At 36.5% G+C, this 24,079-nt stretch overlaps 1 protein-coding gene across 1 annotated transcript in view; it reads left to right on the top strand.

Annotated features, from left to right (window-relative positions):
* Positions 1 to 24,079, top strand: part of LOC142342999 (uncharacterized) — a 76,712-nt gene that overhangs the window by 36,759 nt on the left and 15,874 nt on the right. Inside the window, exons 10-16 of the mRNA XM_075394681.1 lie at positions 1,134 to 1,362; positions 10,165 to 10,319; positions 13,216 to 13,361; positions 13,933 to 14,078; positions 14,390 to 14,563; positions 21,860 to 22,020; positions 23,666 to 23,848. Coding sequence (XP_075250796.1) covers positions 1,134 to 1,362; positions 10,165 to 10,319; positions 13,216 to 13,361; positions 13,933 to 14,078; positions 14,390 to 14,563; positions 21,860 to 22,020; positions 23,666 to 23,848 — 1,194 coding nt within the window. The remainder of the gene's footprint in view (positions 1 to 1,133; positions 1,363 to 10,164; positions 10,320 to 13,215; positions 13,362 to 13,932; positions 14,079 to 14,389; positions 14,564 to 21,859; positions 22,021 to 23,665; positions 23,849 to 24,079) is intronic.

The following is a 24,079-nucleotide window of genomic DNA, read 5'->3' as shown; positions in this document are numbered from 1 at the left end:
ATCACAATTTTCAGCAAACTTTCATTAAAATTTGCAACTAATTTCACTTATTTTTTAAATTTTTTGTTCATTTTCGAGTTAATCGATCTTCAAGTGCCGATGAATTTTTTTCAGGTCTTGCAGATGGAATACTGAAACGATTTCAAAAAAATTGGTCTGGAACTTATTTTTGAAATAGGTATATTTAAAGGGATCAAATTTTGACTTAGGGGTAAAATCTTCAAGAGCTTTAGCAATGATTATATTTTTGTTTAGTTTGTTTGATTTTTTGTTTCTCAATTTTTTGAGATGATTTTGTATGTGTTTTGGCTGGCATTTTGCAATTGATCTGCTGGTCAGGTAGAGTACTTCTAAGTTTTTTTTCAATTCTTTGAATTATTTTTCAGGACTTGTGCGGCTGTGTTTTTTTACTTCTTCTAACATATTTTTGTTTCGTCTTAACCTGACCTCTTGGAATTGATTTTTTCAATGACCTCAGTGACTTCTACTGCTTTGCAGTTAAAATTTGTGTTGGTGACGTCATTTCTGCTTTTAGGTCGATTGCGTGACTTACCTCACTCAAAAAAATAACGTCTGAAATCACTAAATGATCTTTAATTTTTATGAGCATTTACCAGTTATAGATCAAAAGTGTGCATCCAAGTAGTGCCAAACTTATATGCCCTAATTCTTGAGTATTAGAGTCTGGTCCATCTGTTTATCTTATTTCCTTAGTTGTTTCAACTTATGGAACGCCACAAGCGCCTATTGCGGCTATTTTCCGGCAATCTGCCGGCTATGTCTTTTATCTGACGAAACTGATTTTTTTGCAGGCATTTGGGACAATTAAGCAACCCTAAAAATAATTCGATAACCTTAAGTTAACTTCACTAAGCCAAAGATAGCTCCTACTGACGCTCGCCAGATGTTTGATATCAATTCGCCCGACTTTAGTCGCTTATGCTTAATCAGTCTTATCTGTTAATGAACTATACAACTTATTAATCTGTGTCAGACATAATGAAGGAAAGAAAATTTTTGTTCAAATGGAAGGATGGGACGGGGGGGGGGGTTGGTAGGGAAGTGAGAAGGGTAATGGTGGGAAGCAAATTCACCAGCCTGTCAAATATTAACAAAGAAAACCCTATTTTTAGTTCGAGCTAGACTACAATGTCCTTCAACTAGTGAGACTTTGTTGTCTGACTCGATTGAAGTTCGCACATCGACTGGTCCCTCTGCTGGACACATTACTGGTATGGAGACTGTGATTGTTGAGGGAGACCCTGGATGGATCAAGGTCACATGGTCACCCCCAGCCGGAGAGGCGTCTGGTGACATGACATACGACATCATGTGCAGATACAGGGGATATACGGACAACAGGTACAAAATAAGTGAACTTACTTATTTAGAGCTGCAAATGCATGTTCTCAAAAGAAATTCAAATGACACCAATAAGCAAAGAATTATTGTCACACAACACAATATAGTTTTCAGAATGAAAATTCATTATTGTTTTCCGCCATGCCTTTTTGATGTGAAAAAAAAAGATACATCCCCGGGTCCCGGTATCAACCCTCAAAATCATTTAAAAATATAAGAACACCAGTGAAGGCGGTGGCATTCAAATTTCTTTGCAGAAAACCGCTAATCGTACAAAGAATTCAACGCATAAAATGAGCAATAAGATGGAGTGAATCTTTTTACAGTTCCAAAAAAAGAAATTCAAAAAGTAAATGGTCATTGGAAGAAGACGTATGACGGACCTGAAAAAGTCAGATGTTCGAAACCTGGTCACACAGGTCATTCTGGTCTTTCCCAATATAAACCCCCCCCCCCCAGCTTACGTATAGCTCCCCAATACCTTAAGACATGCGTCGAATGTGATGAACACAAAATTTCACAGCTTAAAACACGCTCTCTGAAGAAATTTTAGCACTATAATCCACAAATTTTGAAAAAAACAGTTCACCTCATTCTCAGCTCACAATTTTGGGCACTTTTGCGGTGAAAAATAATTATTTCATTTCTCTTTAAACGTTGAATTCGAACTGGATTGGAGTCTCAGGATGACAGTATGTTCATGCATGTTTATCATGGAAATTACGTTGAAACTCTGTGAAATTACGTTAATTATCGCTCAATTGCTCTGTGTGTCGTGGTTGATAACACGTGTCAAAAGAGTTCAATAAGTTGAATTTTAAACTAAAATTGGAACTAAAAATATACAAAAGTTAGCTCGCATTTATAGTACTTATCTTTGCGAAAACATACAGAGAAAATTTAGATTACCTGAACTTATTTTACTTGATTGACATGTGAATAGATTTTCGTTCCAAATCCCGGAGGTGGTTTTCTACTTTCATCATTATTTCATGAGAATCATATATAACTTAGATACAATCGAGTTACTTAGTTGAAGGTCGGTGGATGTTAGAATCGGGTTTCTGTTGGTGGGAGAATTTACTTCTGACATATGATTGATAGGTAAATAGAATTATTCAAACAAAATTAGAATTGAGTTTAATTTTGTGGCAATCACTTGCTGACTAATTTTGTCAGGAAATTTCTTTCAATCGTTTAGACTTTAATAAAACTTCTAAGTTTTTTGATGTTTGTATGAAATCATCATATCCTCCCTCCTTTTTTAAGCAAGTTTGTGGGTATAGAGTCACCAAATTCGTCGGGATATTTTCTGTTTCTTGTTGATGTTCGTGAAGGCTCTGATGGTTCGGGTTGTTGGTGCTCTGCAGATGAAGTGGCTGCAGAAGCTTCATCTTGATGTGAAGGTCCCACACCTGTGTTCTGAAATTGTGCTTCTGACTGAAATATGGTCTCCTCTACTGCTGGTTCAGTTTTCACATTATCCTAGTCTAGTCTCGCAATTTGGTTGTCGCTCACTAGAATAGTCCGTGTTGAGTTTTTGGGCTGTATGAAAGATGTGTTCAAGCCCTTCCTGATGATGAAGGTAACAGGAATTGTCTTTGTTTTTCATTGGCCTTGAATAGAATGGGTTCGCACTAGTCGAAATCTGCTATTGCTTGTAGTCTCACTCGGCGTCCCAGCAGGAGTTCAAATAGAGTTCTGCTCCTCGTCTTTGAAGTTTTGCGATATTTCATCAGTGCCCTCTGAAGGACTGCTCAAAATGACACATTAAGATTGGGACTCCATGCTTGAAGTGCCCGTTTCACTGTCTGAACTGCTCTTTCAGTTAGTCCATTAGCTCTAGGTTGATGGACAGGTGATTTCATTTTCTTAATTTTTAGTGGTTCACACCAATGGTTCACACCAAAAAGGTCACCACTTACAAATCCAGGAGCATTATCAGATACTAAAGTTTTTGGTATTGCGAATCTTGAAAAGATTTGACTAAGATATATTTTAACAGGTTCTGATGTTCTATTTCCCGCGAGGAAGGCTTCTATCCAGCCAGATCCCGCCTCGACAATATTTAAGATATTGCCTTGGTCCTTAACATAACCCCATGTGGTGCCGTTCCCAAACGTCGTCTTCTGACCACGTAGAGACTGTTTTTCCCCGGCTAGGCCAATTTATTTGACAATTCTTACAATAACTAACAAAATGTTGAACATCTAGGGTAATGCCAGGCCACCAAGCTATCTTTCTGACTTATGCTTCAGTTGCATTCTTCCCAGGATGTGTCTCATGCGCTTTTGTTAAAACCAAGGGTCGTAGTTTGGTGGGAATAAAAGGAACAACACCTCTGAAGATGATTCCATTGTGTACAGCCAGTGCATGTTTCGGTTGTATGAATCCTTTTTCCACTTTTGAACGTTGTTTCCAATTGCAGCTTTTGATTCGTTTCGTTATGTCTTGGAAGAGTCTTTGAAGTTTTGCGATATTTCATCAGTGCCCTCTGAAGGACTGCTCAAAATGACAAATTAAGATTGGGACTCCATGCTTGAAGTGCCCGTTTCACTGTCTGAACTGCTCTTTCAGTTAGTCCATTAGCTCTAGGTTGATGGAGAGGTGATTTCATTTTCCTAAGTTTTAGTGATTCACACCAATAGTTCACACCGAAGGTCACCACTTACAAATCCAGGAGCATTATCAGATACTAAAGTTTTTGGTATTCCGAATCTTGAAAAGATTTGACTAAGATATATTTTAACAGGTTCTGATGTTCTATTTCCCGCGAGGAAGGCTTCTATCCAGCCAGATCCCGCCTCGACAATAATTAAGATATTGCCTTGGTTCTTAACATAACCCCATGTGGAGCCGTTCCCAAATGTCGTCTTCTGACCACGTAGAGACTGTTTTTCCCCGGCTAGGCCAATTTATTTGACAATTCTTACAATAACTAAAAAAATGTTGAACATCTAGGGTAATGCCAGGCCACCAAGCTATCTTTCTGACTTATGCTTCAGTTGCATTCTTCCCAGGATGTGTCTCATGCGCTTTTGTTAAAACCAAGTGTCGTAGTTTGGTTGGAATAAAAGGAACAACACCTCTGAAGATGATTCCATTGTGTACAGCCAGTGCATGTTTCGGTTGTTTGAATCCTTTTTCCACTTTTGAACGTTGTTTCCAATTGCAGCTTTTGATTCGTTTCGTTATGTCTTGGAAGAGTCTGTATGTTCCAAGTTCAGTTTTGATTTTCGCTTGGGTCACCAAATCACTCTCAGCGAAGTAGATATTATTGATTGCGAAGCACACTTGATAGTTTTCGGACTCATCTTCGCCAAAGTCCATTCAGTTCAAAGCATCTGCGTGGGGTGTCTGCTCTCCTGGTTATTACTTCAACTCATAGTTGAAGCCCATTAGTGGTATTGTCGATCTTGTGATTCTAGCTGATGCCGTCTGCGGGATCTCCTCGTCTGGTGCACAGAGATATTTGAGTGGTTTGTGGTCCGTTTGTAGAGTAAATTGTCTTCCAAGAAATCCATCAATCTTGTGACCACAAACACAAAAGCCAGTGCTTCCCGCTCTATGTTCTAATCGTTTTGCTCCGCTGGAGTCAATTTTTTTATACATATATCACTGGATGTCCTTCTTGCGAAAGAACCCGCCAATGACTATTTCAGAGGCGTCAGTAGCAACTGTCGCTTCCTTTGTAAACTATATGACTGTACAAGTGAGTTGGCACATAGTTGAGTTTTTATGTCTTCATAGGCTTTTTTTGCATTTTGCCCCATGAGAAATCGCTATTTCTCATGCTATTTAAGTGTAGCATTTTTGTTGCGAAATCAGGAATCATTCTACCATTAAAAATTGCCAGCCCAACAGACGATTCGAGTTGTTTGTTGTTAGTTGGTGCTTTTACATTCTTCATTTTTTCAACATGTTTAAGATCTGGCGATATTCCTTCCTTTGAAATGGAGTATTCCAAAAAACTAACGCTATCGGCTGGTTTTGAGTATAGATTGGATTTTTTCACAAAAAAAGGCAAATTTATCTCAAGTATTCGACTCCTGACTGCAAGCATTTTCTTGTCGAACTGCTCCTTGTTAGTTCCATACAACAACATATCGTCTTGAAAGATCACAACACCTTTGATTTCTTTGAGTGTTCATTCAATGCAATTCTGAAAAACTGAACAAGAGTTTTTCAATCCTTCAGATAGTCGGCATATCATGAACAGTCCTAGAGATGTGGTGATTGAGCATATATCTTTTACCCCTTCGTCAAGTTCAAATTGATTGTAGTCATCTGAGAGGTCAATTTTGCCAAAAAAGGAGGCACCATGTAGGTTGTGGAAGATCGTCTACATGTCTGGTATTGGGTAGTCCCCATCTATGGCCTTGCCATTGATTTGCACTTTCAAATCCACGCAAAGTCTCAGTTCTCCACTCTCATTTCTCTGCCACACCACTGGAGATGCATAAGTGACTCCTCCTGGCTGTACCGGTAAAAGTATGCCCGTCCGACCACTTTTTCCAGCTTCTCTGTGAACTTAACTTTGAAGAGGTATTTGTCTGGCTTTGCAGACTATTAGCTGTGATCCTGGTATCAGCTTCACATGAGCTTTGTAACCCTTCTCAGCAGGTAGGTGCTCGGTTGTGATGTTGTTCACACCCTGCTTGAGTGGAGGATCTCTACCAAGCAGTCCAAACTTTTTATCAGACTGCACAACTGCTAGTTGTTTTTGTGTGAGCCTGCATCTGTTCCACTCAACATCACAAAAAAGTGATCCCAGAAGTGTTTTTTATGATTTTCATAAGCTTCGAGATTTCTTATCTCACCATCCCACTGAGGTTTACCAAGCTCAGTTCTTATTTTTGATGATGTCCTTGTGCTATTTACACCTGTGTCTTTCTGCATTTTTGCTTTGCAGTTATTTAATGAGGTTAATTCCCATGTCGCTGACATGCTAAAGATTTGTTCTTTAGTATAAAACATTCCGGTCTCCGATGCTGGGGATGCTTGCTCTGAAGAAACATTTTCCTCTTCGCAAAAGTTATTCTGTTTATTGTACTTACCTGAATTTGGTTGTGGTTTGCTTCGGCACGTTTTTGAGAAGTGTCCCACCTTTTCACAGGTGTTGAATTTTTACTTAGCGCTGGACAGGGTCTACTGGAGTGTGGCTTACCTTCACACCTAGTGCACATGTTCTTTGTCAACTCCCTTCTAATTTTTTTTCCTTAGAAGATGCTCGTTAATATTTCCTAATTATATTTTTTTCTGTGCATTCTTCTTCTTTGAACGACAGAACGATTTTTCCTAACATTATCTTGATGCGCATCAGCTGCACTAATCTATGCAGTTTAATCATTTTCACTTACCTCCAAATAGTTCGCGAGGTACATATAGAGAGAAAGCAGAAAAGTAATTGAACAAAAATCTCATCCGTTAGAGTGCCAGCGAAGCCTGCAAAAGAAAAAAGCACCGAAATAGATACTTTCATTGCAATGAAGTTGAAGGACTATTTGCATACCGATAAAAATATACAGTTTTTGTCATTCTTGTTATCTGTTATTATTTAAAAAAAATTTGAAGGAATCTGAAAGGAACAAGATAAACTGATTGCAGCTCATGTTGACTCTCGTTGAGTTTTTTGTTTGTAGATGTATTCATCAAGTGAAATCTTTTGGTGTCTCTATGTTAAAATTTTGTGACTCTTTTTGTATATAAGTTTTGGTCATCGAAGTCACCTTGACCAATGGAATAAATCGCCACATGGACTTAGTTCTCAGTCTCAGAGCACTTCAGTAAATAACAAACCTATTTCAGTGATTGGAAATTGAAATTCAGTTCTGAATCATTCTATCTGAACAACAGATAGCTGTTTTTGTCGTTGTTACTCAACCAAAGACATTGGGAGCAACCAGAAGATTGAAAGCAATAGCTAACTCATTCGTAAGAACTAACATTTTGATGAAGTGTACCTGGCATTTAGTACAGTAGTACATGGCACTTGGCGCCCAATACTTAAATTAGTTTGTCAAATCTTACAAAGAATCCAGCTTAACGTACTGTCAACGCTTGCTAGAGTAATTTAAAATCTTTTTTAAATGTTGGAACTGCAAATAGAACATATATATTCAGCTACTTTTAGAAAAAATAACTAAAAATCCTGATAAGACAAATTGGGTTTCTAGGGAGTCAAAGCTAATCTGATCATCTATCCTCTGGGTAATTGTTAAAGAAATTTGTGATAGTTGTGTTTTTTTGAACTTCAGTTGTTGACAAAAATTTAGTTCCAGCCTTGCAATCAGACAGCTGATAATGTCTAAGCAAAACTCGCTTTTAAATTAGTCGTTCAATGTCAAATAGAGTTTTGTGGTTGAGAAAACAAAAACATTTTGGAGTTTATGGGAAGTGATCTCTGTCAATAATCTTTGCTTTCCAAATTAACTGAGATGAATGGGATGCTTTCAACAAAATTGTTATCATGCAATTTTATGCCAAGCACCAGTGGTAATAATAACCTTTTTTTTCTAGTTCAAATTTTCATTATCTGGATGGTATTACTAAAATTCAATTTTTTTGTTATCTATCAAAGTGCTGAAGTCGTGATCTGATGACATTATACTCCAATCTTTAACCTCTTCACTCGGTACTTCATATTACATTTTGGAACTTAAAGAAAAATTGAATTAGTTTAAAGGCGATTACAGTCAAACAGATGCAACCCTTGTAGCAATCTGCTTAAATGTGGGTTGCTTTCGATGACTAAAGTTTTGATGCATAAATTTATTAGAGCTTCCAACGCAATAAGTAATTTTAACAACTGTTCAAATGAAATGATAAAAATTTAGTCCGAAAATTTTTAGTAAAGAACTGCCGAATAAGTGCTCTCAAATAAAATTTGTAGCAATTAGATTAGCCCTCCAGCAATTTTGTTTGACGCTTCTAACTTTCTTTTAGTCCTCAAAAAAGAATAAACCCGTAAAATCCGGAGATGACTGAGTGGTTGAGAAGCTGTTTTAGGGCCAAACTGTTCTTCAATTTGGCGATTTGTCGAAACTGGTGTAAAGGTTGGTTTTTAATACTAAGGGCTTTATTCCCCGCAAGTCTTCGCCTTCACATCTTACCCCCACCCTACCCCTACTCCTCCGCCCACTCATTGCTCAATCCCCATATCTCATCAAGAGACAACAAAACTCCGCATTTTTTTCCGAAAGAATTCTACTGTTCGAGTAGTTAGATTATGCTTCAATCAGTTCACCCAACCTGCAGACCGTTTTTGACATTTTATTTCCTAAAACTTTTCCTTCCTGTATGTTGAGAATGCAGAAGCAAATTTCAACCCCGAGGGGCCTATACATCGACTCTTATTACCCCAGTTTTTTTCGAATAGTTACTTGCAAGATTCTGGCCCAATTTCGCAACATAACCATTTTTCTGCCAGCTTCTTGCAAGATAACCATTCATTTTACCAGAATCTTACAAGAAAACCTCTCATTCAGCCAGAATTTTTCAAGGTAGTTTGCCAGAATCTTACAGATAGCACTTTTTTGCACGTTATATGTACACTAAAAGAAACGCAAGAAACTGCTCCTAATTCCTTGAAATCTTAAAGAGAAACGTCCAAAGGTCTTAATATTTGATTGTACACATATTCCGGGCATCGACAAAATTTTAAAAAAAAACATCTTATTCAAAACTCATCAAAATTATTCATCTAAGACATCAAAAAGGATCCCTTCCATCTATTTTTCTCGACTTTTTTAAAAAAACTTCGTTGGGCTTTCTTGATTTTTCCTGACTTTCTGTTTTCTCGACGAAAAGGCGTTGACGTAGCTTTGAAGAAGGGTGGAAATGGAGTTCAATTGGGTTGAAGTAGGGTTAAAGTATGGTCTTTTCAAGATGTGTCACTAGCTATAACAGAAAAGAAATACAACCAATTTCTAGAGAACTTCCAAGAAAAAGCTCTAATCATACTCAAGTGCTACTCAAATTTTTCCCAAATCTACCTTCGATCAGACCCAAATGCCCTCAAAGGTCACTTTTTCTTGTGTGCTGCTTTCAATTAAAAAACTTGTTTTCGGCAAAAAACTTAATTGCTCGTTGAAAATTTATTTTCATTCCGTTGATGCAGGTTTCTGTTATTGTAATTCAATTTCGATAACTTTCATTAAAAAGCTGTCTCGATCTAAAGTTGTTGGGACTTTGCTTAAAAAAAGGAGGGGGACATAAGCTAATGTTAGCAATTCCCCTTAATTCTGACAACGGCAAAAGTCTCTCCAAATTAGTCTCTGATGAAAACGCGGCTGTAATATTGGCTCTAGGCAAAACGACATCTCTTGAACATAATTGCAAAGTGTTCAGGTGATAATTTTTCTAGCTCTAATCAGAACAACTTGCGCTCAATACTGACCCTTCTAAGACTCAAGTATGCTCGAATCCGCTTCTGTTCAGACAATTTCTTTTGCCATTCAGACCGTGTATTCCGGTCGCAGAATGGCAAGTGTGAGCTCTGGTATGTTTGGTCTAAGGTCGTCTCTGGTACCTCAGTCTGTTAAATGTAAGAACAAGTAAGTTCAAAATTTCAACAAATAAATTCTACAAATGTAACAACAAATAAGTTCAAGTAAGTTCAAAAAAACAATAACGCTCATTGACTGATAAAAATTAGGATGAGCTCTCAGTATAGATCGATAACCCACCGCTTTGCAATTTGAGTGTTTTTAAATGGCACGGTATGGCGCTACGACACAGGCGCATTAACAGATACCAGAGTTTAAGAGAAGAAAAGATCCATGTAATTTTTGTACATTTTAGCTGGTCCTCGTGGTTTAAAGCTGCTTCGGATTTGACTGGCACAGAGCATGCATTGAGTGGACTGGCTGCCACGAGCATGTACCATTGCTACCTTGTGACTAAGCTCAACGGACAGTCTAGCCCCAACACAGCTGGCGAGTCATTCGCATGCACTCGTGAGTATTTGTGCGCAATTTCGGACAGAATTGGTTCAAATAGAATATTAGCTCCGTGAATGGACCTAGAGTTTATGATAGTTGTTGCAATAAACCCGTGTGCAAAAAATTTGAAATCTTTGAGCCACTACAAAAACCTACTAACTTCAACAACCCAGGATGAGGTGCGCGACCCATGCCAGCCCTGATCACACCGACTTGCGTCGCGCAGGGGAGTTAAAGCGCGACCACTCCACAGAGTCTGGCATCACTGTCTATGGTCTGGATAGTCTGATCAGGACCCCATCCAGAGTCTGCCCGGTCAGATCAGGGCACTACTTACAGTCTAGACAGTCTGATCAGAGCCCCGCCCAGAGTCTGGATAGTCTGATCAGGCCGTGGTGCAGGGTCTGGATAATTTTGTTGTATGGTCTTGATAGTCTGAACTGAGCTCTTTCAAGAGTACGTACGGTCTGATCAGAACCCTTTCCAGAGTCTGAAAAGTCTAATCAGAACCAAGATTTCCAGCCGAAAAAACGGCCAGTCCCCGACAAAAAGAAGATATAGTTTAACCCCCTGGGACTGTTTTTTGAAGAGCACTTCCTAATTTTACTTGATGAACATGGCGTATAAGACCACGCCAAAGACGTAATTTAATAATTGTTGTTGAGTTGATGTAACTTTTTGTTTCAAACTATTGTTTTTTACTGAAAAACTCATAAACCATATCCATAAAACGACGTATACAATTCTGAAAAAAATATATATTATAGCAAGGATTACTGCTACTTCAACAGTTAGAAATGTCAGTCAGGGTACCGCCAATGCGCGAACGAAGTGGGTCTGGATCGGCTGATCAGAGCCCATTTTGGTCTGCATAGTCTGATCAGAGCTGAATAGGTCGCGCACTTCATCCTGGGTAGTTTGCGGTGAAATTGCAGACAAATTTTAACAAAATTCTCTTCTCATGAAAATTGAACATTTTTCTATTTTTTCAGTTTTTTTCAATGACATCTTCTCTCTTGCTCGCTCGCTCTCTCTCTCTCTCTCTCTCTCTCTTCACTCACTCATCCACTTACTAACTTCTTACTGCTAGCTAGCTAGCATTTTCTCGCTGCCCTTATGGTTTTTTAGTAATACCCATAAATCTTAAGTTTTTTCTCTCGCAATAAAAAGTGGCGTGAATTTGTTCAAACAATCTCAATTAAGCACAAATAATTAATTAGACTGTACAAATTTACAAAATCGCATTTCAATCGCTATTCCTCTAATCTTCTGAATTTTCTTGCATTCAATAAATAGGCTCACTTTTTCTAAAAACTGTAGAAACTGTCAGGCATCGGGCAACTGAAAAATACTACGCTTTTATTTGATGTACTGCCGACTAAATTTAACCAATTTTTTATATTTGCTCTTTCAAAAATTACGTCATTAAAAAAACTTGTCACAATAAGAAGTGTTCTTTTAAAAAAACCTAATTAAAACTTTCTGTAAAGTAAACCTATTTCGTGAAAAAGTTAAATAAGTCTATTACCTTCATTATAACCGAAAAATATCTTTCTGCTTTGCAAAATTCGCTGAAGATCTTTACACCAGAAAGAAGACAAAATTGTTTTACTTTCTGTTGCCTAATCAAACCAATTTGTTTGTATCTTACTGCACATTGTCAAATACATAATATTTATACCGAAAAACAAAGAAGTCTGTTTTATAAAAACTGTTCATCTTTTTATAGCATTCATACAATCTTTGCAAAAATAAAAGTCTATTATTCAATTCGCTGTCCTTTCTGTTCATATCTCTGCACTCCGGCAATTAGCACCTCTCCTCTCTCTCTCTCTCTCTCTCTCTCTCTCTCTTCCTATCTCTCTCTTTCTCTCTCTCTCTCCCTCTCTCTCTCTCTCTTTCTCTCCCTCTCTCTCTCTCTCTCTCTCTCTCTCTCTCTCTCCCCTCTCTCTTTTTTTCTCTCTTTCTCCCTCACTCTGTTTGTAAGCCTTTGTGTGTGTCTTTTTTTGCGCATGATAAGGATGTGGCATTTTGATCAAGGCACTGTCCGTACTTCTCGCAACTTCCGAAAAAACTAACATCATCGGTTGAAGATCGATTATCTCATTCATTACATACATTTCTGTCATTGGCAAAAATAGGCCAACCTTCATGCTACAAATTTTTCGTAGAGCATACTGATTTTCGCCATTGAACTTAAAAAATGAAACCGAATTCGTTCCCATACTGCATTATGTGCTTGAAAAAGCGTAAAGCATCTTATAAAAAAAACTTTGATCATTATATCGTTCTTCATAAGCCACAAAAGCATTTATTTTTTTACAATTACTGAATTGTCATATTGCGAGATTTAGTTTGACTGCGGTATTTCCCACGTTTTTCTCATAAACGCTTGACTATAATTCTTAAAAAAGGTCTATCTTTACGTAAGCAAACCCGGAAAGAAATTTTCAGTTCTCTGATTCTAATCTGCGAAATGATCCACAGAGAAAATTTGCAAAATTATCAAAAATTGAGGAAAAATTTCTGCTCGAGCAAACAAAGACTCGGATCCTGAGTACAATTTGCTAATTGGAAACGTTTGGTCAAAATTTTGACTATTTAGATTTTTGAACCTTCCAATTGATAAACGTTTGCTTTATCATCTCGGCAAACACATCATATCAGTAGATCGATTCCTTTAAAACCATAAAAACTGTCAAATTTGGACTAGCATTTTTAGGTAGAAGTGGATGGCTCTGCCTAATTGCTGATGTCGACTTGAATTTTGGAAAATTAATTTTTGCTTATCCAACAAATAACACGAGAATTTAAGACCACAACAGCCATTCGTATTGTCAAGAATGGTGTTAATCGTTATCTGGACTTGCTGTTTCTACTAATTGTTTGCTCACGTTTGTGATGCTTTTAGGACCCTCTAAACCAACAGATATGGCATGGACGGGGCAAAGTTTCGATTACATATCTTACGAATGGGATCACGTGGTTCCCTCATCATACCAGCAGGGCTCCATGTGCTTTGAGACGTGGTATGAAAACGAACCCAAACTTGACAATGTGAGTGTTTGGACCCCTCTATTTTACTCTTTGGGATCATACTCTTGAAAGCAGGAGTCCCTCGAAAACATAATTTTCCGGGTTGAACACTTCGGAATATGCAGAACGTCATCATTTGTTGATTTGAACTTATGGATGTTCTGATTGATCAGGGTTGTTTAACGAGACTTCTAACCAAGGAATTAAATCGTTCATTTTTGAAAATTAGAAGCTTTCTTTCTCGATTTTATTGGTTCATTGAGCTATAAAACTGTTTCCTGTCCAAAGGTAACTATTTGCATAAAAAGAAATTTTATTATTACGGGTTGGGTGCATACCTTATAGGGAAGACAATAAACTGGTTCAAACTCATACTTTAAGGACATTGCATAATTTTAAAGTAAAACTGTGTTTTCTAGAAAATTTTTCTGAAGATCTACAAAAATTAATGGTGATTTGAGCGGGCCAGCATTCTAGTAAAACTCATTCCCTGTTACTTCAATTAGCGTCATTCTTTCAGTAATTTAGGGGTTTTTCATAGAATTTACGGACATTTGATTCTCATACTGCTGAAGATGGTTGTTTACTGCAGGGTGTAACAAGGAGCAAGACCTTCTTTAGTCTACCCAATCCCACCTCTCCTTACTTGATGAGTGCTCGTGCCTACTACACATGTGCAGTGGACACTTCTTCATGGGAACCATTCAAAGACTGCACACGTGCTACTGCTCATGCTGGGTGAGTCGACACTCGGTGCAACCCTCAAACAACTGAAATTTCGTTTGGCGAAAATTCTGAATAAATATTTGGAGACCAATCCACCAATTTATTATTTGGGTTTGAAACATCTGGGTTTGAAACGAACCTAATTATTGTCGGGGGCCCAGGTTGCGGGTGAAATCGCTATGCCCAGACCAAAATGAACACCCCTGGGGTTGGGCTTTAGAAGTTAATAAATATTTAAAATCTGAAAAAAAGTTTTTAATACGTTTTCTATGAAACGTTTGTTAAAAGATGAGAACAAAAAATGGCTTTTCCTTTTTGTTCAGATTGACGTACAATTCTGTGAGTGAAGTGGTGTACAGTGATTTCACTCAAATAGAGGCCTGGACTGGTCCAACAGCACCCAGCATAGCCTCAGTCTCTCTGGAGGACTGTACCAGTGTTAGAATAACAGTCGGCTCATTCAGGGCTCAAAGCGGAGTCACATATGTGATAAAGAGGCAAGAAATTCTGTTTAAATATTAAAATCGCAAACTTATGCGCTTTATATTATTGTCTGTCAGATCTAAAAGAAACAAGGAGGCTCAGAAATGTGCGTTCGCGCATAAAGTTCCGACCCCGCTCATCCACATTTTTGACATAAATGTATACCAAATAAGTCCAGATAGAAAACCCCAAAAATTCAAATATTTTTTTAAAAAATGTGTGTGAACAAAGATTGCCTCCAACGCAAATAACTCAGAGGAGTAAAATGTGCCACATTAGAATGATGAGATCAGTCATTTTTAAGAAACAGATCAAGACGAACAACAAAATCAAAAAACAATAACAGCAAACGTTAATTACATCCAAAACTTTATGTCCATTTTAAAAAAAACTGGCTAACACTTTCAAAAACAATTAACTTCAAAATAATGAAAACCAAAAGATAGCAAATGAAACATCCAACATTTTTATAATCACTTGCGTACTATAGGAGGGCAATAAGACTGGTCATTAATCAATTGTTTTTTCGGCTACAAAAAGAACAACAAATAAAGACAACAAAAACAATTCAATTAAAACTTGCGTGAAAACGTTGTCGAAACCGTAAAGCCATATTTGGCCCCTCAAAATATGTTCATTTGAGTATTCTTCGAAGGCCAAAAATTTGCTATAGGCCACCTAATTAATGGGAATAAGTAACAGGTAGACTAAAAAAGAGAAAAGGGGCAAAGTTATTTAACACTTGTTTTTTTCGAAAACAATTATTTTCAAAGTCATGAAAGCCATAAGCTACAAAAAGAAATATTTAAATAGGTTTGTCTATTCTTCCAAAAGAAGCGCATAAGACCTGCAATTTTTGAGAATATCTCCTACATCTAAAAAAGAACTTTTAATAAAGACAAAAAACAATAGTTTAATTTTTGTTAAAAAAACTCATGTCAAAGCCAGTAAAATCATAACGAATTATTTTAAAAAAACATTAGATTTTGTGCACCCCCACGTTCCCTGGCCAAAATAATGTCATATGTGACCTATAGTTAACGATACTGGGTGACAAATGGACAAAAAAAAACAAAAATGCGAAGTTGAACAACGTAAAAGAGAGTTTTTGTTATTTTTGAAAACAGTTGTCTTCAAAGTCATGAAAGCAATCAGCTATCAACTCAAACGAGAATAAATGTCCAGTGAATTTTATATGAAGTGCCATTGAGAGGTTTCATTACCCAGATAATTTCATACGACTCAAAAGACAAACTAAAAACGACCGTAAAGACAATAGTAAAAATTTCATTTAAATTCTTCGAGAAAGGGATGTCGAAGCCGTTAAAACCAAAATTAATGCCTTTGAAGACGTTCATATGTTCATTTTTGCACTATTTTGAACGCTAAAAATGTAATATATGAACATTTGATGTTGTGAAAATATGACAAAACGAGAAACAAAAACGATAAAAAGGGGCCAAAACCTAAAAATTAAAAAAAATGTGAAATCTAGTAGTATCAAAGCCATAATACCATAAATTTACGCGTAAATTCGCAAAAAATATAAAATGCAATATAGTAGAAAAAATAGGAAGAGGATGCACTCTTTCTTAACTCAAACAAAGCTACAAGTTGAACAAATAATTAGAAAAATAATGACAAAGTTCAATAAGCCATTTCTTTATTTAAAAAGGTAACATTTTCAAAAGTCAAGACGACCATAATCTTTCGATTATGAAAATATATAAATTATTTTGGAATTTTTTAGGAAGCTATTTAGAACTATCAACAGTGCGCTTTGATGTGAATTGGTCTGTTCTTTAATTAACATAAGAAAGGCTCGAATTTTTTATTAAAAAAAAGACCGACTGGTTAAAATCCGAATTGTTTTTTTCGCTTGTAACAGTCCAAGATTAGACTAAAACAAGCCCCAATACTGCTCTGTTTGTCCATTTAGAACACTCAATAGTTTCGAATGCTTTAGATCTAGATAATTTGTTAATTAAAAGATCAAAAATAAATGTTTCGCTTTTGATAATAATAAAGTAAGGTTAGCGAAAAACGGCTCTAGAATACTGATTCTAGAATACTATCAATGGAAGTCGAAGTAACTTAGGGTGTAAAACCGCAAAAAATATTGAATTTAAATTTTGTAGGAAAAAGGAGCATTCGTTCATTTCTGACACTAAGCTACAAGTTGACCAAGATAAGAGAAAAATTGAGGCAAACTTCAATAAGACATAATTTACTTAGAAATCAAATTTTTTAAAAAATCAAAACGACCATAGTCTTTCAGTTAATAAACTAGATTAAAAAATTTGGAGCCAACAAGGAAGCGTTTTTGACCTATCACTGACGAGTTTTGATTTGAAATGTTCTGTTATTTATTTAATATATAAAAAAAGTCGAACTTTTTTTTTATAAAAAAGACCAACTGATTACAATCCGAATTATTTTTGAACTGTAGCAGTCCAAGATTGGTCCAAAATTAGCTTTGCTAATACTGTTCTCCCATTAAGAGCACTTAATTTTTCGAATTTTATAGATATAGATATTTTGTTAGTAAAAATCAAAAATGAAAGCTGCTTTTTTGATAATCAACGAGTAAAGTTAGCAAAAAACGACAAAGTTTTATTTATGGAGCACTCGCAACGGAAGTTGAAAGAAAATAGTCCTCAATTAAGTCTTCGAAGATTGCGTTAGTGGTGTTTGGGTGTTTCCTTCCTGCAAATTTATTCAAAGAGGAAAGAAACTTATTTCGTGCTGCTTTTGATGAAAAAGTCTAAATTTTGAAATCTTTAGCCAGAATTTTTGACAAAAAAATAAAAAAAATAGCCAACAAATTTTTTTGTCTCTAAAAATAAAATCAGCAACTTTTTATTAAAAGAATTTAACAAATTTCGGCAAAATTAGCGAAATTTTAGTAAAAAATTCCTGAAAATGTGAATAAAGTCAACAGAATTCACTCTTTTTTCTCAAAAATAAGGCCTCGATAACTACCCGTAAGAAACAAAACTTAAAAAATCTTTTTAATTCCATATTCTAAGCTGGACAAGCTTTCTAATGATATGAGTCTCAACTCTCTACGATGAATATATCGATCGGGCAAAATTGGCTGAATAAAAAAACCCATTTGAGTATATAGTTCCTCCCACTTCAAGAGGGGTCGGAACAAGAAGATTAAATCTAAAGAAAATGGACTCAATTCAGACGGATCAGTTTTCCCAGAAATGTAAAAACAAGTTGATCAGTAGTGGTTCGACTCCAGTGCGGTTAAAGCTGAAGAATTTTGGTGCAACGCACGTTAGCTGTCCGCCTCTCGTGTTCTTAGTTCCGATCAATTCCGATCAACTCCATTCGACTGTATGTCATTGAAAAATCAGTTCAACCCTGCGCTCTTTTATTTAATATTAGCCGCGTCTTAATCCCAGCCAGCTAATATTGCGCTCCTTTTTTAATATGAGGGGTCTTTCTCAACTATATGTACAAATAGTTGTTAATTGGGGAACAGTTTCGACATTTCTAAGCATATATCAGACTTGTAGAGTCAATTAAATGTTATTTTTAAGACTTTAGCGTCTTAGACGCGCTCTTTGTAATTTTTTTATTTTTTTCAAGTTTGTAAATCATCTAGGATTCTTTATGGGTGCAATTAGCTTTTCTCTTAGTTTTGATAACCTGTTGATTAGCCTGCTATTAGTTTAAACCTTCTTGTAAACTTCTTGACAACCGTAAAACATCTACAGCTTATGGTCTTTAGAGTGTAAAAAAAATTGCCGTCACAAAAATTGTCGTGATATTTTTCCAATTTAGAAAATCGATATGATTTATTTAATTTTACCATACTGATCCTTGAAACTTTAAAATTAAAGTTTTACTTCCAATTAAATCCGGGAGTCTTTTGGCAGTAAAGTTTTACTTCGAATCAGCTCCGGAGTCGTTTTTTAATTTTTACAACCCAAAAGATTAGGATCGTAATGTGCCGTCAACTTTTAAAACTTATTCTTGTCTATAAGAAGTCGAACTAGACTGACAATTTTAGTCCGGCTCTATCAAAAAACAAACCGAAAATGCAATTGTTTGCAAAGTGTGGGTGTTTCAATCTACTTTTAAATTGGATTGAGAAAATGGATTGAGAAAATTGCCAACGCTTGTTTTTTTTGCCAACGCTATTAACAGCAACACAAACAGTCTAAAGGTGCTTCGTTTCAGGCTGTGAAACCTTTAGGCACGGCTCATGGCCTTGGAAATCTCCTTTTTCAAGAAACTTTTGTGCATTTTTTGTATCCTGCGTCTATTTGCTGTCTTCATACTTAGATGCTTAAATGATAGGTCTTTTTGCATTTCTAATGAGACAAAATTGAACGTGCGTAACGATTCCAGTTGATAGCTAAAACTTTTTATGGCTTTAATCTTTTGTTTTATAGCCAAATTTTTGTCATTTTTTCATATCTCCCATTATTGTTGGTTTTTTGTAGTTTTTTGCTTAACCACAATGCTTGCAGCATTATCAGTTTTACTAAAAATCATTAATTAGCCTATTCAATGTTTGCAGGTGATAGCAAACGTTTTTTTCAACAGTTTGCAAAAAAAAAACATTTTTGTCTTTTCTAGCTAGTTTCGTTTTTCAGTCATTCTGATCAAGATCCTGAACAGCAGTTGCACCGCAAAGTAATTTCAAATGTTAATGGGATAAATCCAAAGATACCAGACTTATATATCGGTGCTTCAGGAAAAGGAGATTACAAATTGGACTAACAATATCTCCGTTTCACTGTTGAAAGGATGTCTTTTTGTACATACTAAACAATTTTGTGGAACTTTTTATAATTTGCTCAAATGATTCGGAACAGGTATTTTTCATTTTGATGAAAAAAAATGGGTTGAATATGGAAACTTTGTAATTAGGAAGTTTGAGGAAGTTGCGATGGTTCCAAGTTTTGTGTCTGATTCGGTACTTTGTTGTAAGTATTTGAATATAATTTTGATCCAATGCGTGGTACACCAGCAATATGAATTGAGATTCTCTATCTTGCTTTTTCGTGATTTCCTTCATTTTTGAAGTCAACATTTAACCACCATGAAAGCCGCATGAGCGTTGCTGATCAAATTTGCTTTGGGTGCATCATTTTCTTAAAATCTTCATTTGATTTTAATATGAAAATAGTTAAAAGTATTTGTTATCGTTGATGAAGAAAATATCAAGCACTTATGTATCTTCGTGCACTCATCAAGAAATGCAATTGACACAACCAATTTTTTTTGAAACTTTGAATGGAATTAGTTTAAGCTTTCATCTAAAATTTCTTGGCCTGTACTTGTCCTTTCAGTGAAATCATCAGTTTGCGAAATTCTTATATAGTCAGCTGGTAAAATTATCCAAGCCAATAAAAACACTCAATTTCAAATTTGTACAAATTTTCAAATCAGTAATAGACATTCCATGTTGTGGTAACGAAAAAATAAACTTCTGAAATAGTCAATGTTTCTTTTGAATTGCGACAGTCTAAACTGCGCAGTAGATGCTCTTTAACATAGGCTTAATTTGGGTTTGCTATTCTTCTATTTTATGACCTCAGAGGGCGTTTTTACTTCGGAAAGATTGTTTGCTTCAGGTAATGGTTTTTAGTTGTAGTATAAGTTCCTCTGTTCTGTCTATCGTACTCATCAAAACATTTCTGCCAGGTTGACATTAACAGTGCTGTTTAATTATTATCAAAGGAAATATGTTAATTGCCCCAAAACTTTATTTTAGAGCAATTAATTAGAACTGTAATGTCAACCTGCCAAAATTCTTTGGTGAGAACGATAGGCAGAACAGAGCAACTTGTCATACCGGAAAATAAAAACCATTCCCCAGAGCAAACAGTCAAGGTTTGCAGCAATTTTATTAGTCCTTTGGTTTTTGTTTGCAATTTTCGCTTGACTGATATTTCATATGACATATTCCATTTGACATTTCGTGCTCAAATACTGGATAACCATGTAGCCCCGAGGACATTAGTTGCAACCAAAGACCCCGGATCCTTCGCCCCCATCAATTCCTCTAGTTCAACCCCCCACCTGCCCACTGCGATCACCTCATGCCCCTTCAATTAAGCTAAGGCAAGCCTCACTAAACCTAAACCGTAGCTAGCTATTGACGAAGTGAAATGATTGCCGGTCGTTTGGGAGCAATTCGCCCGACGTTATAGTCAGTTATGTTTCCGTTTTCATTAATCTGGCAATATTTTGGACCAAAACAGCAATAAACAGACTTCAAGATGTATATGATGTCGTATGATATATACTGATCTGATCTCCAATCGCCATAGCTACCGCTTAAAGAACTTTATTGAGCTGAAACTGATATTTTAAATAATGGCAATCACAATTTCTCAGTGTCAATCGCACTGTTCTTTAGCTTTTTTGTTCTCGGTTGAAATTTAACTCGACAAAATCATCATTTTCGCTCGCAAAGAAAAATAAATCAGTGTTGTCAGTATTTCATTGTAAGCTTGTTTGATTGAGGTAATCTTCTGTTTTTCCTCAAAACATTGCGGACAGTTTCTAAATTTTTTTCTTTATGTTTGTGATATAAACAAGTTTGAGATTTTCTTGTGCTTTTTCTTTCAATTCATTGATGTAGATGAAAAAATGAACTCCTTGTCATTGATATTTCTACAGAACCGGAAAATATCTTCAAGTTAAACGTGATGCATTCTCTGATACTAACAAATATGTGATTCATTTTAAAATTAAGTGTTAGAGCATAGCTTTGTGGCTTTTATTTGGTTTTGATTGCAGTATGATAGCTGTTTTGGTCAACTTTAATTATTGGAGGAATGGCGAGATTTTAGGAAACAACTCTATTGAGTTCATGTTACGCGTTAGCATTCTGGGATAAAATCAAGAGAAAGTGGAGCAACCCTAAAATCACTCTAGCGACTTCAAACTTTGGTTCCTATACAATATTCTTGTGATATTCAGTTCTGTGATACCCCTGAAGCAATTATATGCGCCTACTTGAGAAGTAATGGTTGCGTGACTCTGCTTGGAGGCACTGAGAATTTGTGGCGTTTATCGAGAACCACGAAGCGGTTCGAGACATTAAGTCAGAATTTCGAAATGACTTCTGCAGAGTCACGTAACCACGCTTAAAACGAGAAATGCGTGTGTTTTAAAATGACTAAAGCCAATGGAGGTCAACTTCTGGCTAAGTAGAAACCTCTGGCATTTTAACTTCTGGCACTGGAGACTTTCGGCAGTTTAAAATGTGCACGGGAGTGATTTAAGCTTATAGAAAGCTATCATCAGCTCGTTTACGAAAATTTTGCATGCATGTTTAGATTCGACAAAGTGATTCAATCGAATCCAATCAACTTCTATGTGGATCGAGATGGGTTGGTTGCTGGGCGTGGGTACGAGTACAAAATGACAGCCATATTCGAGGTTACGAACGGTGGAATCACTGCCACCTCTGACAGCTCTGTCCAATTTATATGCACTTGTGAGTAATGCTCCGAAACTGACCGTAAAGCCTAGAAGGTGTCATGTTAGATTGCAGAAAGTACACATAGCCGAAAAACTCAGAAAAAGGTCGGATAGCCGAAATTGTACTTTCTAGCCATTAATAAAAATGGCTCAAATTAAGATTTCGAAAATAGTTTGCTCGCATCAATTTGTTCGATTGTGATAGTTTCAATGAAATCCCACGGGCCGCTGAGGCATGGCCAAATGCACACTGGTTTATAATCATAGTATAACTTCATTTTTCGTTTTTATTTTGTGGCCTATCACAATTGAGTAATATGAATGCAAAAACCGACCAGTCATTTCAACGATGAAATTTTATTATTTTCGGCTAATTGAACTTTCGGCTATCTGAGTGCACACCAGTTAAAACTGCTCAATCTTTCCTGGTATCTATTAGCCATCATTTGAAATAATTTTCACATTGACAACATTTAGATCTTTGTTTCCCGGGTCGAGGTGTCACCGCTAAAAATCGCTCAAAGATGCAAGATTCGCGGTGAATTTGAGTAAAAGTGTAAGATTTGCGTTCAATGCGATGAATGCGGTAAAAAAAATTTTAAGCGGTGAAAAAAAATTTCACCGAACGAAAAAAAACTTTTTTCACCGCAAGAAAATTTTTCACCGCTACCAGCAGAATGCGGTGAAAAGATTTTTTCAGCGCTACCAGCAGAATGCGGTGAAAAAAAAATTCAGCGCTACCAGCAGAATGCGGTGAAAAAAAATTTCAGCGCTACCAGCAGAATGCGGTGAAAAAAAAATTTCAGCGCTACCAGCAGAATGCGGTGAAAAAAATTTTCAGCGCTACCAGCAGAATGCGGTGAAAGAAAAATTTCAGCGCTACCAGCAGAATGCGGTGAAAAAATTTTTTCAGCGCTACCAGCAGAATGCGGTGAAAAAAAATGTTCACCGCTACCAGCAAAAAGCGGTGAAAAAAATTTTCACCGCTAAAATTGCAAATCTTACAAATATTCACCGCGCTAATTTCAACGCTTATGTTAAATTCACAGGATTCAACTCTTATGTTAAAATCACAGGAGATGCCGCAGTAGAATAAGAACTTGTTAAGATGCAGGAGCTGAGAGGTTCGAAACCCTGTGTGGCAGTTCCTTTTTGGTAAGAAATCCGGTGAATGAGGTGAAAAAAGTTTTTTTCAACGCTAATCTTACATTATTTTTTGACCAACCCTCGACCCGGGTTGCTATAGATGTAGTTATGATCGATTTAAGCGATGTAACCTACTAACTCCAATCACTTTTACCGATATCCAAATGTTTGAGTACACCTGCCTTTGTGAGCACGCAAAGACGCTCACTATTCACTACACTAAAACTAATATTTTTTCGCCAATTAATGGTTTTCCCCAACTGGGAACCTAACTCTATTTTAAATTGAGATCTCCCAAAAACGGATCTTTTCGTTAATCTCCCTCTCTCCCCAGACATTTTCGTTATTGCCACCATGCCATCATCTGTCACAGTTAAAGTGTTCATGCACTTAAGTGTATCATTTTGATTTTATAAAGTATATACGCTTGGGGGTTGTGAATAATCTAGCAGGGGTCACTGAACTATTGTGCCCAAACGGAAAAGATTCTACAAAATTTTTTTAATTCATCGCAGGTCCTGCTGTCCCTTTCCGCATTGACTGGGTGTCGGAGGATGCACACTCGGTAAACATGAGCTGGAGTGACTCAGTGGCACAGACGTTCTCTCTGGAGGGACTGTTCCTCAGCTCATTCTCATACTGGTATGAGATAGACTACAAATACACTCACTACAGAGGAGGAGCACCCATCACTTCTGGTAACAAATCACGATTCCACTTAATTGCAGCCTCTTAGTTTCTATTTTACATTCTTTCTGGTCGGTATGGGTTATGATAAATAGTTTTCTACAGAAACAGACTGTCCAATTAGAGTTGTATTTTAATAGTTGGTTCTTCGAATGGATTAATTGGAAACATTATGATAGCTCGCTCAAGCGTCACATCTAATTTTTTTTGGAATCAGTTTTTATTATTCCACTGAATTTAAC

The sequence above is a fragment of the Convolutriloba macropyga genome, chromosome 7 (assembly GCF_964194025.1).
Source record: "Convolutriloba macropyga chromosome 7, txConMacr16.3, whole genome shotgun sequence".
Classification (NCBI taxonomy): Eukaryota; Metazoa; Xenacoelomorpha; order Acoela; family Convolutidae; genus Convolutriloba; species Convolutriloba macropyga.
The sequence above is the reverse complement of the archived record's forward strand: the minus strand, read 5'-3'. Positions and strand labels throughout refer to the sequence as shown.